This window comes from Alternaria ventricosa (assembly GCF_023758065.1).
Source record: "Alternaria ventricosa strain BMP 2768 chromosome Unknown scaffold_2, whole genome shotgun sequence".
Classification (NCBI taxonomy): Eukaryota; Fungi; Ascomycota; class Dothideomycetes; order Pleosporales; family Pleosporaceae; genus Alternaria; species Alternaria ventricosa.
Window position 1 is genome coordinate 978,380 of NW_026055682.1, and position 15,928 is coordinate 994,307.

At 53.6% G+C, this 15,928-nt stretch overlaps 6 protein-coding genes across 6 annotated transcripts; 2 read left to right on the forward strand and 4 right to left on the reverse strand.

The window, feature by feature from the left end:
* Window positions 1-986: 986 nt before the first annotated feature.
* On the reverse strand, window positions 987-2,807 carry J4E93_001326 (uncharacterized protein; the record flags this gene model as incomplete). The annotated part of the gene is made up of 4 exons (XM_049339278.1): window positions 987-1,795; window positions 1,848-2,274; window positions 2,324-2,628; window positions 2,681-2,807. 4 exons carry the CDS (start codon window positions 2,805-2,807, stop codon window positions 987-989), a joined length of 1,668 nt encoding a protein of 555 aa, XP_049203235.1.
* A 2,057-nt stretch (window positions 2,808-4,864) lies between these two features.
* On the forward strand, window positions 4,865-7,151 carry J4E93_001327 (uncharacterized protein; the record flags this gene model as incomplete). The annotated part of the gene is made up of 3 exons (XM_049339279.1): window positions 4,865-4,872; window positions 4,925-6,776; window positions 6,840-7,151. The coding sequence occupies 3 exons, from the start codon at window positions 4,865-4,867 to the stop codon at window positions 7,149-7,151; spliced, it is 2,172 nt and encodes a 723-aa protein (XP_049203236.1).
* Window positions 7,152-7,563: 412 nt separating this feature from the next.
* J4E93_001328 (uncharacterized protein) lies at window positions 7,564-9,793 on the reverse strand (the record flags this gene model as incomplete). Its single annotated transcript, XM_049339280.1, has 3 exons — window positions 7,564-8,052; window positions 8,187-8,339; window positions 8,390-9,793. The coding sequence occupies 3 exons, from the start codon at window positions 9,791-9,793 to the stop codon at window positions 7,564-7,566; spliced, it is 2,046 nt and encodes a 681-aa protein (XP_049203237.1).
* Window positions 9,794-11,322: 1,529 nt separating this feature from the next.
* Window positions 11,323-12,970, reverse strand: J4E93_001329 (uncharacterized protein; the record flags this gene model as incomplete). Its single annotated transcript, XM_049339281.1, has 4 exons — window positions 11,323-11,355; window positions 11,406-12,000; window positions 12,048-12,797; window positions 12,843-12,970. 4 exons carry the CDS (start codon window positions 12,968-12,970, stop codon window positions 11,323-11,325), a joined length of 1,506 nt encoding a protein of 501 aa, XP_049203238.1.
* Window positions 12,971-13,562: 592 nt separating this feature from the next.
* Window positions 13,563-14,444, forward strand: J4E93_001330 (uncharacterized protein; the record flags this gene model as incomplete). The annotated part of the gene is made up of 1 exon (XM_049339282.1): window positions 13,563-14,444. The coding sequence occupies one exon, from the start codon at window positions 13,563-13,565 to the stop codon at window positions 14,442-14,444; it is 882 nt and encodes a 293-aa protein (XP_049203239.1).
* Window positions 14,445-14,578: 134 nt separating this feature from the next.
* J4E93_001331 (uncharacterized protein) lies at window positions 14,579-15,844 on the reverse strand (the record flags this gene model as incomplete). Its single annotated transcript, XM_049339283.1, has 2 exons — window positions 14,579-15,476; window positions 15,696-15,844. The coding sequence occupies 2 exons, from the start codon at window positions 15,842-15,844 to the stop codon at window positions 14,579-14,581; spliced, it is 1,047 nt and encodes a 348-aa protein (XP_049203240.1).
* Window positions 15,845-15,928: the final 84 nt, after the last annotated feature.

A 15,928-nucleotide genomic window follows, 5' to 3' on the forward strand; every position in this document is an offset into this window, starting at 1 on the left:
CGTGTTCTCTGATTGTGTCGGGGCTGTGTTATACCGTACTGCGCATTCTTCAACGTTGGTTTCATGCTTTATAGCAACCTCTCGCGCGTTCATCAGACACGAGTCGGGATGCACTCCCTGTTGACATGTTAATTGGCCTTCATCTCGATGATACATGATCTGTTGCCTTCCAAGATCTCGAGATGATCATAGATTGAGTTGGGTTTCTGTCTGTCCCGGATTTCAAGTGTATTGTTTCGTACCCCGCATCTTGTGCAGCTATGAGGACCGCCGCGAGGTCGGCATATTAAATCAGTTGGAGTGCCACAGCAAGGGCTGCCTGTTGTACTGCGGCTGAACACCTGATCAGCTTGTCCATACGTGGGATTACTGAGCCCTCCGCACACACGTGTCTCATCAGTAAGTGTAAAGTATACACGTGGGGTCGCTGCACCCTGCACATCTGTCATCTATCCTTTGTATGGGTAAAACCTGAGATCAGGACACTTGAGTCGATGCCTAGGGATGGCGTAGTGGGATCCTTTGCCTCTGCGAGACCACCAGTAAGGTCATGGGTTGTAATCTTGATGCGGTCACAGGCTGTATCGAACATATTGTCGGCAGCTGGGCAGTAACTGCCGTAAATGAAGCTGTAACTGGTGGGGCTTCCGCGGGGGTAAACACCTGGGCATCCTGAACTCGAGGCTGGCAACATGTCACGAATGGCCCAGTTTGAGCTGTGCGTGTAGCTTAAATGATCGCAAATATATGTGATGGCCACTGACAGGGGTCGCGAACGAGGCGTCTGGGTAGGCGACGCGTCGTGCTTTCGCGACGAAGGAGCTGGCAAGTCAAGATCGGAATCATCTCCCAGCCACGTGCGCGCGACTAGCAAGCCATGCATTTTTCCAATTCTCAACATCCACAAGACCGAACGACCACAAGATTCAAAACGGAATATGATATATGATATTTTTACAGATAACTAAACACGTCGCTAAAGCAATTTATAGCTTCATACCCAGCACCTTGTGTACCCGCAGCGCTTGCCTGATACTCAGGTCAAGCATGATCTCTTCCGAGCCACCAGGAATAGCGTAAGCCCTGACATCCCTGTACAGTCTCTCGACCTTCGCGCCTTGTCCACCACGACTGTAACTCAGACCACCGAAGATCTGGCTGGCTTCCCTAGCACAGAACTCGAATGTCGTGGTACTTTGCGCCTTCAAACTGGCAATAGCACCACCAAGCTTCAACATGGCCTCCATCTCGTCCATCTTCTGGCACTGGTAGATGAGGTTCTCCATCCAGTTGTAGCTTGCCTCGATCTGGCGTGCCATGTGCGCGAGCTTGAGGCGAATGACGGGGTGGTCGATGAGGCGCTTGCCGAAAGTCCTGCGCTTGTGTGCGTACTTCACGCTCTCCTCGTAGCAGACGCGGGCGAAGCGCAGACATTGGATGATGATACCGATACGCTCGTGGTTGAAGTTTGTCATGACAACCTTGAAACCCTGGTTCTCCTTGCCAATGAGGTTCTCGACGGGGACCTTGACGTCCTCGAAGGTAACGTAGGTAGTGCCGCTGCTCCATACACCTTGGCAGTCCATCTTGCGAGTGGAGACGCCACCGGCGCTGCGCTCGATCAGGAGCACGGAGACACCGTTCATGCCCTCTCCGCCAGTGCGGACAGCGGTTGTGAAGTAGTCGGACCAGATACCGTTGGTGATCCACTTCTTCTCGCCGTTTACGATGTAGTGTTTGCCGTCTTCGGAGAGCTTGGCTTCGCAGGTCAGGTTCGCGACGTCGCTACCGGCATCTGTTGCAGTCAGTATTCGGTCACGTTGTGCGGAAGGGATGAATGAACTTACCAGGCTCGGTGATGGCGAGACAGATCCTCTTCTTTCCGCTCAAAAGGTCTGGACCAATGCGCTGGACGAGCTCCTTCTTGCCGAACTTGAACAGAGGAGGTCCGCCAATGCCGTATCCTCCGATCAGACCCCAGACGAGACCACCGCTGCCTGTCCTTGACAGCTCATCGGTGATGATCATCTCGTGGAAGTGATCCCACTTCTCTGTGGGCACACATTGGACCCGCTTGTCTGTGTATTCTGTAGGGAAGTGCATGCCGAGCATACCGGCGAGGTATCCGCGCTCGCCCATTTCCTGGAAGATTTCGTCGGGCACCTTCTTCGCTTCGTCCCATTCGGTTACGTTGGGCATGAGTTTCTCCTCGACCCATTGGCGGACTTCATCGCGGAGGGCTACGTGGGTATCGTTGTAGTAGGGCGAGTGGTACTGGATCTGGTGTCAGCGATGCCAATGCGCGATTTGTAGGCGGGCTTACTGTTTGGTACCATGACGGGTCTGCGTATGGGATAAGATCGCCGTAGGCATCGAAAGGCTCCGACTCCTCAGCAGCAGCCTCGGTTGGCTGTGGCGCGATAACACCAGAGTTGGCCTCTGGCTTGACCACATCCTTCTTCGGCGCCTTCTTCTGCTCGGGCGCAGCGGTAGCTGGAGGAGCTGGAGGCGCGGCTTTGCTGTCTAGCGATCCGACCTGGAGCTGCTTCTGGTACTTCTTGAGAATGCTGTCATTGTGGTACTTCCAGAACTGCTTCGAGGCGTCCTTTCCGGCGACGCGTTGGAGGACTTGTTGTTGTCAGCTTCGCGAATGATATTCGTGCATCGAGGTTTGACATACTCTTCTTGCCTCCTGGGTGCTCCTCCTGGAAGTTCGTGAGATCATAGACGTCTTCATCTACGATGATCCACAAGTCGCTCGCTGTCTTGTGCGACGCGACATCAGCGGTTGAGAAGCGCTTCGACATGTTGCTCTAGGTGTCAATATGCAAGAGGGGTAGGTGTAGTAAGGAGAGCAGACGGATGAGGTGTCGCTAATCACAGGACAACCCTTACTGACTTATAAGAGGCTTAGCAAGTTTCGGGACGTCTTCACATGCCAGGAACTACTCCACGCCAAGGCAATCCGGGGAACCCGCCAGCTGCTGAAAGTCGGCCGCCCATAGCGCGTTCTGGAGTGCAGCAAGCCGCTGTCTGATGATCTCGTGCGTTGGAATGCGAGCGCTGCAATTGGTCGTTGCCGTCACGGACCGGGTGACTTGCTGTTTGGAGCTTCACGTCATACGCGCAAATGCCGAGGTATGCCGCATTGGGACGCTCACGTGTCGACATGTCAGTCTTCACATGCCGAACAGAAGAGGCTGACATTCAGATGCTCAGCGAGTTGTCGCATTGATTACTTTGACACCTAGTCAAACGCACGGAACGCCCCATGCCGTCGAGTGAGGAGTACCATGAAGCTATGGCGCGTCCTTCCAACGCGTTTCGTGGGGTCTCCGCATCACGACCGCGTCATTCTTCGTCCCGAGGTCGCCTTCAAGAACTCGATGCGCAGTCAAGTTCAGCCATGGAGACTACCTCTCACCTCTTATTCGTAACTCAGCGCATGTATAATACAGGATGTCTCGACAAGTCCAGGTGAAGAAGGGGTCTGACTTCCAAGCCCCAGATGGCCCCCAAACCGATGGCATGATTCGCATGCCCGCAATTGTAGACATGTCGGACCAGATCTGTGGAACTGGTAGGACTGATGTGATCATCAAGACTTCGACTACTGACGTTAGCAGTCATGATCGCCAAACCCCATACAGCTTCTGCGATCCACCACCACGGCGATGAGGGTACGTCCTGTATTGCACCCGTGCACCCATTCATACGCGCTCGAGCGATTTCGTAATATTGTACGAGTGGTACCTGAGATCTTGGCAGATACCATCGTGTACGCCGCGAAGGGTCATGGCGCCCTAGTCAGCGGATCGAACGGCAGTAAAAGACAAGAGCTAGCACCAGGGGATTTTGCACTTATACCAGCGTATGCAGAGCACCAAGAGGTCAACGACAGCGATGAGGATGTTGTTTGGATTATCACAAGGGGTGGCAGAAGCCCTGTTGTTCAGAACCTCGAGGCTTGGTCAAAAGACTGAGTAGTTTGCCAGCGCAGACCATGTCAAGAACCCCTCTCCGAGCACGACACACAGATCATTACCGTTGCGGAACCGAATCATAGGTACCGATGCAAACAGTCATCTCATATGTTGATTGTTGATTAGTCGCATTCGGCCCATCTATGTCGAATGATTACGGTGAAACTGACCATCTGCTATTTGTTATCACAGCAAAACGGGAAATCTGCATCATATACAAGGCCTTCAAGCATATATCTACGTCAGACATGCCCGCTTGTCTAAGCGGTGCTGCAGGTGTCGATAACACACTGGCGACTTGTCGCTCACATGTTGGTATCATGAGCTCTCATTGGTCAGCAGGCCATCTCGTTACAACGCCCCAATATTCATGGTACAGCATACATTGCCCGGTAGATGGCAAGATGCATGGCTTATAATCGAGTTTTAGCCGCTTTCATTCCAGTTCTTTCATTACTCTCACCGTCTCAGCCCCCTATATTGCTTGACCCGTCCGGACCGATCGGCATTCACGGCACCCACGGCACGTATTAGCCACAGTTGAGCCACACCAAAGACTGCGCCATACTCCCACGCAAAGGGAGTAAGCTTTCATTGGAATCCGAACTCCCTGAGGTGCGCGTCTTTGAGTACTGATTTGGCGGTACCGAGAACGTTGGTATGGTGGTGATCCATACTTAGCAACACACCTAGCGCCACACTCTCGTGTACTGTTTACTTCTACGTTTAAAGCACCATCTTTATCTTACATTTTGGCATACTCTGCATTGCGACTGCAGAGATGTCGTCTCCTACGAGATCGTCTTTCTTCGCAGGCATTTGTACTTTTTCCATACTAATCTCAACCGGATCTGTGCAGGCACAACTGGACTACAGCAAACATGTCAATGTCTTGTAAGTACCACGTTCTATACTATTTGTACTCCACTCACAAAACCCAGTCAAGGAACTCAGGGCGGTGGAAATAGATTTCCTGGGGTCGTGGCCGCACCCTTCGCCATGGTCAAGCTTGGACCTGACGTTCAGAACATGAACACCGACGCATACTCTGGCTATCTCCCCGAAGGCAACATCTTTGGCTTTAGTATGATGCACGAGTCTGGTACGGGAGGAGCGCCAAAATACGGCGTCGTAAGTCAGATGCCAGTGGTCGGTGAGGTGCCGGACCCCCTTGCAGATCTGTCACAACCACGAGCATCACCAGATCAAGGGAGTCTTGGATATTACAAGTCATCGCTGGCGAACGGCATTTCAGTAGAGCTTGGTGCTACCGAGCATGCCGGGCTTTACTCTTACTCTTTCCCAAACGGCACATCGTCATCTATTGTGGTCGATGTTTCGCACGTACTTCCCAGTTTTAGGGGTCTTGGTTGGGAACAACACTATTCGGGTGGTGGCTTCAGGATCGAAGAAGATGGGCACTACGAAGGATACGGTGTCTACAACAACGGTTGGAACTTGTCGCCAGATTGGACGATCTATTTCTGTGGCAAGTTCAACCAGCAACCCCTACGATCGAGAACTTTCAAAGGAAATGCCAATGCATCAAGCACCCCGGTATCAGGGACCGCTCGTCTCGGTGGCGTGTTCACGTTCACGGGACCGGAAGTAACATCTCGAGTCGGCATCTCCTTCATCTCTTCCTCTCAGGCTTGTTCAAACCTAGAAGAAATAACCTCAGACACCTCCCTCACCACCCTCGTCACCGCCGCAAAGAACAGATGGAACACCGAAATCCTTAGCAAGGTGAAAACCTCCTCTTTCGACACGTCCGACCTATCCCTCATCTACAGCGCCCTCTACGGCGCCTTCCTCATCCCCTCGAACCGAACGGGCGAAAACCCATCCTGGACGTCCACCGAACCCTACTACGACGACATCTTCACTTTCTGGGACACGCACCGCTGCCACACCTCCCTCTTCCACATCCTCCAACCCACCGCCTACGAAGAGTTCCTCCGCTCTCTAATCGACATCTGGCGCCACGACGGCTTCCTCCCCGACGCGCGCTCGTCAAACTACAACGGCCGCGTACAAGGTGGATCGAACGCCGACAACGTACTCGCAGACGCTTATATCAAAGGCGTCCGGGGCGCGATAAACTGGGACGATGGTTTCTCCGCTATGCGTACAGACGCTGAAGTCGTCCCACCCAACAACTTCGACCCCCAAGCCCCTGATTCCTCAACCAAGGAAGGACGAGGCGCACTTCCAGACTGGCTCGAGTACGGATACATAACACCAGCCTTCACCCGCGCCGTATCGCGTGCCGTGGAATACTCAACCAACGACTACGCCGTGCACGTCGTCGCCGCCGGCCTCGGCAAAACCTCCGACGCAGAAACCTATGTAAACCGCTCCCGTAACTGGCGTAACCAATGGGACCCCTCCGCCTCATCTCACAACCACACCGGTTTCCTCGTCCCCCGCCTCGCAAACGGCGAGTTTCTACAACAAGACCCCGCCGACTGCGGTGGCTGCTACTGGCCCGACGCGTACTATGAAGACAATAGTTGGATCTACAGTATGAACGCCATCCACGACGTCGCCGAGTTGATAAGGCGGGTAGGCGGCGACGAAAAGTTTGTGGATCGTTTGAACAAGATCTTCGAGTTGGGGTTTTTTGATGCCGGGAATGAACCTAGTTTTATTACGCCGTATCTTTATAATTTCGTCAGGGGGGAGCAGTGGAGGAGTGTGGAGAGGAGTAGGGGTGTGTCGGACTTGTATAATGAGGGGGTGGAGGGGTTGCCTGGGAATTCGGATGCGGGGGCTATGGAGGCGAATTTACTCGTAAGTAATCTCTTCATTCTCATTTTGATGGTTGCTGGAGATGATGGCTAACAGTACGTGTAGTGGCAGATGATTGGTCTTTACCCGGTGACGGGGCAGACTACGTTTCTTGTTCTGTCGCCTTGGTTTTCGGAACTTGTGCTCGATCTTGGGAATGGGAAGACGCTTACTGTTACTACTGCTTTCAGCGATGGGGGCGATCGGAATACCGCGCCGTACGTACAGAGCCTGAAGGTCAATGGCGAAACTTGGGACAAAGCATGGGTAGCTTGGGAAGATGTCTTTGAGAATGGAGGTACCATGGAGTATGTCATGGGAAGTAGTCCAAGTCACTGGGCGACAGGAGATCTACCCCCTAGTCCAGCTTCGACATAGAATTTCGTTAGTCACATCCGCGTCAACGGCACATGCATGATTGTTGTTCTCACCGATGAACTAGCCTGAATAGGTAGTGTTGAGAATAATATTACTCAAAAGACGGTGATGTGCCATCAGTATGCTATCCACACCCCTCACTCTCGCAACCAGAGCATACAGAGAAAATATACATCTCGATCCAATCAGTCGTAATTTGGTAGTCCAAAAGCCTGCAATGCAGCATGCCACTGTACGCCGACGCCTGTCAATGCGCAAACAGATAAAGTGAAGTAAAGTAAAGAGATGAGAATATCGAAAAAGCTGCGTGGTGTCTTTGAAACGAAGCAGGTAGCGTTATGGCGCGTGACAAGCCGATAAGATCCAAGTGACCAAGACCTTTTCCCAAACAACAGCCGGACACAATGATTTTTTACGACGGCGGTGGCGTCTCCTCAGGATGAACGTAATCGAGATGATGCCCGGTTGAGAAGTAACCAACATGGTCTGACATGATCCGAGGAAGGGTTGATTCCCACAAGGCCCGCTGTTCTTCAAGTTTCTGTTTTCGTCTCTCTGCATCCGCGGTCCCCGCGTCAGTTCGTTGTCTACGCTGTAAAAGCAGTGGTGCGCTACGGCTCGTGGGTAGTGTAGGAAAAGGACTCCATTCGTGGGCCCACGTGTTCGCTCTGTTGTGACCGTATTTCCGTGGGACAGTTGCGGGAGCACCGTCGTCTTGACTGCCAAGTTGTTCCAATCCAGGCCTCCTCCGTACGCGTCGCAATCTCTGGGATAGGCCTCGTCTCACTGATTCGCCCGTTGTCTCAACAGCATCTGCGCGCTCCTGAATATCTTCCTCGATTTGTATCGTTGCCGTCTTCGCGATGATCGGAGATCCAGGGGAGGGAATGTCTTGGACATCCTACACCAAAGTACAAAATTAGTAACTTTGAGGTGCGTAGTGTGCGGGCTACAAGCCAAAGTCAGTCCTGCTATGAATGCAATAGATAGCCCTGAATTAAACAAGAATTCAGTAAGCTCAGTTGTGATACGTACTGGTGAGTTGAGCATGCTTTGACGCTTATTCCTGCTCTTCTTGATATGGCTCTTGAGCGCGCTCGAATCGAGAGGTTTGAGTAGCTCGAAACTGCAGAGCAGTTCTCCCGAAACCGACATGACGGCACCCCAGTTGTCAAATTCGCCGCAGTACTGGATAGAGTTAGCATGAGTTCAGTTGCGAGATTCGTAGAATCACTTACGTTTGGCGCTGAAAACACAGTGACCAACACTCGATCAGTGAAGAACTCATAACCATCTTCTACGACCATGTGAGCTCTGCAAACAAGGTCGAAGTCATGTCTTGCGAGGAACTCCATGATGACCTTCTTTCCAAAACAATAACTAACGCCTCTCTCATTAGACTCCCAGTCGTTTTCCATATCCGCAGGATCACTCCATAGGAGGTCGTTCAACAAGCCATAGTCGGGGACATCGGTAGGTCGCGCAATTTGCCTAATGTCATCCATATGCGACAAGCTTGGAGACAGTCCACCATGAACACAGAAAATCTTCTGCGCGACAATAGCTGCAATAGGGAGTGTGTTGAATGTATCCACAAAAGCCTTCCAGACTTTGATATTGCATCTCCTCTTGCATTCATCGTAGAAGCCGTACACACGTGTAACGTTGGCGCATTCGTGGTTGCCGCGGAGGAGGAAGAAGTTCTCGGGGAACTTGAGCTTATAGCAGAGCAGGAGTAGGATGGTTTCCAGACTCTGCTTGCCGCGGTCTACGTAGTCGCCGAGGAACAGGTAATTCGAGTTGGGAGGAAATCCGCACATCTCGAACATGCGGATCAAATCGGTGTACTGGCCATGGATGTCGCCAACAATCTTGACAGGCGGAGCGAGCTCAAGCAGCGCGGGCTGACTCAGAAAGACTTCGCGGGCAGCAGAGCAAATGGCGAAGATCTCAGCGTTCTTCAAGCTGACCGTCTTGGTGACCTTTCCAGCGTAGGCTGCGTCCAAGAGTCGCTGGATCATGTCGTCAAGGTCCATGGTCTTGAGCGCAGTGAGCTCCATGGGAGAACCTGAACCATCGGTGGGCGCGGGAGGCTCTGGAAGCCTGGGTATGGGTTGGTCCTTCTTCTGTAGGATTGATTCTCCCGGCTGAGCAGAGGCCAAAGGCTGTGCTGCTCCCGTCGGCGGCACGTCCGAGACGTGGTCGACTTCGCCGGTTTTCTGTGCCTTGCTCACACCTTCATGTCCCGTTCCGAGTGTCGCGCCGTGGACGGGCGAGGGCGGCGCTTGCGGTTCGTCTTGGTCTGATTCGGCCTTATCAGCGGCTTCTGGAGTTAAATCCGTGGGAGCGGTCGCTGAAGCTGAAGCGACCGAGCCCCGTCGCGAGCCTCTTGATTTGGTGGAAGCAGCATCTGACTTGTCAGCTTTTCCGTTGGAGTCGTTGAGGGCCGCGATAGAGTTCCGTGGGCTGTCGGATTTGCCGGTGCCGGGGATCTTGTTGCGCAATGAGTTGCGAAGGGAGCGGGTAGAGTCTTTGGTGTCGGATCTCTCGAAAGAGCGGTAGTACTCGCGGCCGAGAGGTACGCCGTCAGCACCGCCCTTCTCGCCCTTCTTGTCCTTGCCGCTCGACTGCTGGTTACCCATGATGCGGGTTGCGGACTAAGCGAGCGTGTGGAGAAGAGTATGGAATGTGTGTATGCCTGGTGAGAGCAGTGGTGTCCTGTCTCACAGCCTGGGGAAGCGGCGGCGGCGGGTTGGGTTGGAAAGTGAAAGCACGAGCCGATGGTAGCCCTGGCGCCTTCCCAGGATGTCTCGGAGCGATGACGCCACGTGCAAACACGCTCTCAGGTGATGTGTGAGGAAGTAGGTAGGCAGCGCGCAGAGACAATGTTAGGGCGGCCGGTAGAGGCGGGCGAGAAAAGCAAGGAAGCGTGCCTCCGTCGGCGCTGTCGTTATCTGCCTCGGAGACTGGCAGGCGAGGCTGGGCGAGGCGACGGGGGAGCGATCGTCTTCCAGCGTGCGCGCCAGATCGATGGTATGCGGGCTGTGAGCGGGTCGGGCAGGCTCACTACGTTCGGGCAGTGCTGAAGCGTCTGCGTGCGGGCGTCGTGGTGGCAGCGGTGATATCAACCTCTACGCGAGCAGAGCGGGGATTTAGTTGCGATGTCAGCCGCAAACCTTAGTTGGAGCCAGGACATGGGCAGTGACGCTGGTGGGCGAGCTGGCGTCCTTCGGGCTCTGCGGACCGGTGAATAGCAGCGTTGGAAGCTCACTAGCGCAATCAATGGGGGAAACTAGCAGAAGCCCAGACAACCCCAGCGTTGAGGCTGTACACGACCCAGATGGCAAAAACACGGAGATCACAGCGATGCGCGACTGCTGGAACGGCTATCGTGAGAGGGGCAAAGGCTGCGGAGAGAGAGCACTGCAGACGGTAGCGAAGTTGGAGACGAGAGGCTGCCAAGGCAAGGACAAGCCGACAAGGATGACGACTGGGCACACAAAGCGAACCGCCGCCTCTCTCGGTATATCCGACCACGTCCTGGAGCGACACATCACGGATGCCGGCATGGCCAGTTGACACGCCTCACGGCTGACCGTCAGGCGCCCACGATCCATAGATGTCACTTGCAAATCACGCGTCACGTTTAGAAAACCACTCCCACTGACCCCACGAACGGCATCACCATGGGCCCACTGCCAGCAGTTCGCCCAAGCTATGGGAATAAACGAAGCTGCTGCAGTTACAACGCTCCTCGGAACCCACCGCTCCGCCAGTCACGTTCGAGAGCTTACGCAAGCATTCCTGTTCCGCTGTGCGGCACAGATACACAGTTACCCATGCGCCCAAGGCCACTGCAGAAATCCCGCTGTTGCGACATTTATTCTCCTGCTGCCCAAGGGGTAATTGAGCGCGTGCTGCACGACGTCACACGTGGCATGGAAGTAAAAGCCTCATCAATCATGCTTTACACCGACATTTGAAGTTTGCATTTTGAACATGAGGTAGTCTTCTCCACCTTCTCCATCACGTCAACTGTCCAAGCCGTGGCGCCAAGGGCGGATATCTTGGGTGCACATGTGACCAGACTGGTGTATGCAAGACGCCACATGCATCGCCGCCGTCTCCAGTATTATCAATAGCATCTTGACATCGCACCCGTGCAAGTCCGCTATAGCTTGTTTCCTAGGTTGACGTGGATGGCCTATTTATATGTTAGCGCGACCTGCATGTGTGTTTACTAGCGTAACGTACCTTCTTGTTGGTATATGCCTCCAGACCAGCCTCGCCCAGCTCTCTGCCAATACCAGACTGTTTCACACCCCCGAATGGAATACGGATATCGGAATCGTTGCTCGAGTTGATCCAGACCATGCCCGCTTCAATACGTCTGGCAACACGATGAGCCTTAGTGATGTTCTCAGTGAAGACGGCTGCACCAAGACCGTATGTTGTGTCATTGGCACGGTTGATCGCCTCCTCCTCTTCCTTGAACGAGCTGATGACGACGAAAGGACCAAACACCTCCTCGCGGTAGATCTTCATGTTGTCTTTGACATTGGTGAAGATAGTGGGCGAGACGAAGAAGCCCTTGCCGCCAACATTCTTGTACGCTTCTCCACCAGCGATGAGAGTGGCGCCCTCCGACTTGCCAGACTCGATGTATGACAAGACGCGGTCGAATTGCGTCTTGGTAACCTGCGGACCCTGGAATGTGTCGTCCTTGAAGGGGTCGCCAACCACAGAAGTGGTCTTCACATGCTCCTTGAAAGCTTCGACAAACTTGTCGTAGATGCCTTCTTGCACCAGGATTCTTGATGTTGCCGTGCAGACTTGACCTTGGTTGTACCTACATCGTGTTAGCTCAATTTGAAGGCGAACGTACACACGACTTACATGATACCAACGTGACTCCACTTGACCGCTTGGTCAAGGTCTGCGTCGTCAAAGACTACCAAAGGTGATTTACCACCTGTTTCGAGAGTGATGTTCTTCATGTTGACAGCTGCCATTTTCATGATCTCCTTTCCAGTGGCTGTGGATCCTGTGAATGCAATCTTGTCGACGTCGAGGTGTTGGGCCAATGCTGCACCAGCCTTCCTTCCCTCGCCGTTGATGAAGTTGATGACACCGGGCGGGAAGCCAGCTTCCTTGACCAGGTTTCCGAGATACAGGATAGACAGGGGCGTTTGTTCAGCTGCTTTCAAGACTACTGTGTTACCAGTGCAGAGAGCAGGTCCTAGCTTCCAGGCCGCCATCGCAAGAGGGAAATTCCATGGGATGATCTGACCACAGACACCAAGAGGCTCACGGACTGTGTAAGCCAACTTGAGAGGCGAGGTGTCAATGACCGTGCCGTGGATCTTGTTGGCATATCCTGCGTAGTACTTGATAGTGCCAACAACCTCACCCAAGTCGTCGTTCAGCGAGACAGAGTAAGGCTTTCCGTTGTCCCATGTCTCGATCGTGGCAAGCGTTTCCTTGTGCTCTTCAATCAGCTGGGCAAACTTGTAGAGAAGGTCAGCTCGGGCATTAGTGTCCATGTCCCGCCAGTCCGGGTTCTTGAACGCTTTCCGCGCAGCTGCTACGGCAATGTCCACATCTTCGGGTCCAGCGGCATAGACGGAGACGATCTCGCTCTCATCACTGTACCATGTTAGTCATAGCTACCGATGAAGGCAGCAAGCGTACCTCGGGTTGATCGAAGTGATGGTCTCGCCGGACTTTGACTTGACGAATTCATTGTTGATGAAGAGACCCCTTGGCTGCTGGTACTTGCGACCATTCGGCGCAGCAAGCTCAACGAAGAGGTCAGACATGTTGGTTTGAGTACTGTAGTGTCTCCACAAGGGACGGTAACAACTTGTAGGAGCTCTGTGTATGGAAGTTTGAAAGGGAACAGATGGTTTGGAGCGAAGTGAAGCGCGAGTGAGGGCGGAGTAGAGACAGGACATCTCCTTGGCCGGCGAGGAGACAGCTAGCTATCTATAGGCTGCAGACATGTAGGACGCTGATGACGACCCGCGGGACAGCCGTAGCTTCCCTTGATAGTGTGGACCCCGCCATCGATGCCCGTACCTAGCTTATCCGCATGCAACTGCCTCTTTCAGACGCCCGTCTTCCCAGTATCGGCCTCTCTCATCTGCTTTATCAACCACGGTTATTGATGCAACACGTCCCCGAGGTCCACGGGCTGAACAGACGCGTGCCGTCATGTGAGTAGGCAAAGCGGGCTGGGCAGTCGTCGCGCGACGCGTCGGCGTCCAGAGTCGGCAACAGCCCTGTCGCTACCCCACCACCACCACGAGAAACCTCGCGCGCGCATCCAACAACTTCCTTATTCCCGATCCTGCGCGAATCAACAACTCCCCACCGACTACACACCGGCCGCAATCCAACGTTTGTCACACAATGTCGCGAGGCAGCACCACAAAGATACAAACCCACTTACTCAGACTGCCGCAGACACTCGCCGCGCTCCCTCTTGCCCTCGCAGACCCCACCGTAGACATGGTGGAAGAAGCGACGCTCCCCGTTACCCCTGAAGCCGAACGCCCCGATGCCTCGATAGACGTTGCCCACGCGCTCGAATACTGGAATAATGTCTCGCCAGACGTCAATGGCATGCTCGGCGGGTTTCCTCAGACTTCGCGCATCGATTTGCAGGGTTCTTCAAATTTCCTCACAAAATTGCGCCGGGGCAAGGCGCAGGGTTCGAAAGAGCCGCTGCCGCCTCTGGAGCGTGTTGCGGACTGTGGCGCGGGTATTGGACGTATAACGAAAGGTTTATTGTTGGGCGTCAGTAGACAAGTGGATATAGTAGAGCCAGTGAAGAAGTTCACAGATGAGCTGGTACAAAGTCTAGGGAATGGCGAGTATGCCGGAGACGGAGACGCAAAATCTGGCAAGGGCCAGGTGGGAGAAGTCATAAACCTGGGGCTGCAAGATTGGATACCAGAGCCGGGCGCATACGATGTGATCTGGAACCAATGGTGTGTAGGACATTTGACAGACGCCCAGTTCGTTGTCTACATGCGGAGGTGTGGCGAAGGCTTGAAGAAGGCAGAGGGCGATGCGACAAGTCGGAGCTGGATTGTAGTCAAGGAGAACATGTCGACCGACATCCATCACAAGGACATCTACGACGATGAAGACTCGAGCGTCACGCGGTCAGATAAGAAGTTCAGGGCTCTGTTCCAGGAAGCAGGACTGAAAATCGTGGCGACGGAGCAACAAAGAGGAATGCCTAGGGAGTTGTTCCCGGTCAGAATGTATGCGCTCAGACCTGAGTAGACGTATAGATAGTCCTTGTGTTAGCGGGCTAGGGTGTCAGGCGCAGGAATCATGATACCCCAGGCGTCTTTATTAGAATGAACGCTATTGACATGCTTGTACTAATCTCTTATGATGTCAAAACCGCCATGTTCCTATACCTCACCAATCTCCGCAAACTTATGGGCAAACCCAAGCGAAAGCACCGGTACCCCATCCACAGGTTCATGCACCGGCAACTTCCCTACCGTGACCTTCTTTTTCACCACCTTCGGTTTCGCAGCATCCTTTTCTTCCGTCTCCGCTCCCCCAGACGTATCCATGACATCTTCAAACTCCTCTTCCTCTTCTTCTTCTTCTTCGTCCTCGTCGCCTTCCTCTCCTTCTTCCTCGCCGTCATCCGCACCCTGCGCGCCAGGATCCGGGTAACTAGCCGGATACTTCTGCCTGAGATACTTGATATCGAAGACCTCCTGATGCGCATGTTTCCAGAGGTCCACAATCTCATCCGCGGAGAGCACGTTCTTGACGCGTGTAGTAGGTATAGCTTCAGAATCTAGTCGTTCCGACTCAGGCACAGCGTCTTCGTCGTCTTCCTCCTCTGTGGCAGTGGTGGTAGTGTCTGGCTTCCGTGGTGCGATACCCCATTCTTCGGGTACAAAACACCATTCTGACGCTTTTCGAATTCGCTCTTCGACCCAGCCTTCTTCCATGGGCTCGAGCCTCTTTCGTAGTAACGTGCCTGCCATTCCTGCTGCCATACCGCCTCCGGCATTCATCGGGAAAGAGGGGTTGGGAAATGGATGAAGAGCTTCGAATTTTGCTGTGTTGGTTGGTAGAGCTTGGATGCTAGTCATTCTCCGTCGCACGTCGCGCTCAACGAGGACTGCATTGCCGGCGATGTCGACCACGGGGTTGCCGGCGGCATCTTTTGAGGGGATGTGATGTTTTTGGGTGACGAGCTTGGATTGGTGGCGGTAGCCGCCGTTAATGAGGAGATGGATTGAGTTGAGGTAGGACGTTACTGTCCGGGTTGTTTGCTGGATTTGTGGCCTAGCATCTCGTCAGCACGTGTCTCGCTGGGTACGGTGATAGTCCAAGTTCCACACTTCAAGGCCGGCTTGAGAAAGATGCGATAAACGGAGATCTCATCGCGCTTAGTCAACAAATGAGACGCGAAGTTATTCCACCAAAAGACGCGTGTACGAGACAAAGCTACATAACAAACACGCCCGCATCCCAACGTGAACTCACTACCACCCGCTCACTTACCAATCTACAACCTCGCCTCGACTCATCTTATACTGCATCTCAGCCTGCAACCGATCCATACCCTTAATCATCGGCATCAACTGACTGCGCAGCTGGTCCAACAGCCTGATGTCCTCCCGATCGGGCGCACCCTGGAAGTTTTGATTCATTATGACCTGTGGTTCCCAGCTCTTGACCTTAATTTCCAACTCTTTTACACTGAGAATCGACCTAGGTTCGCGCGAATGCAGAGT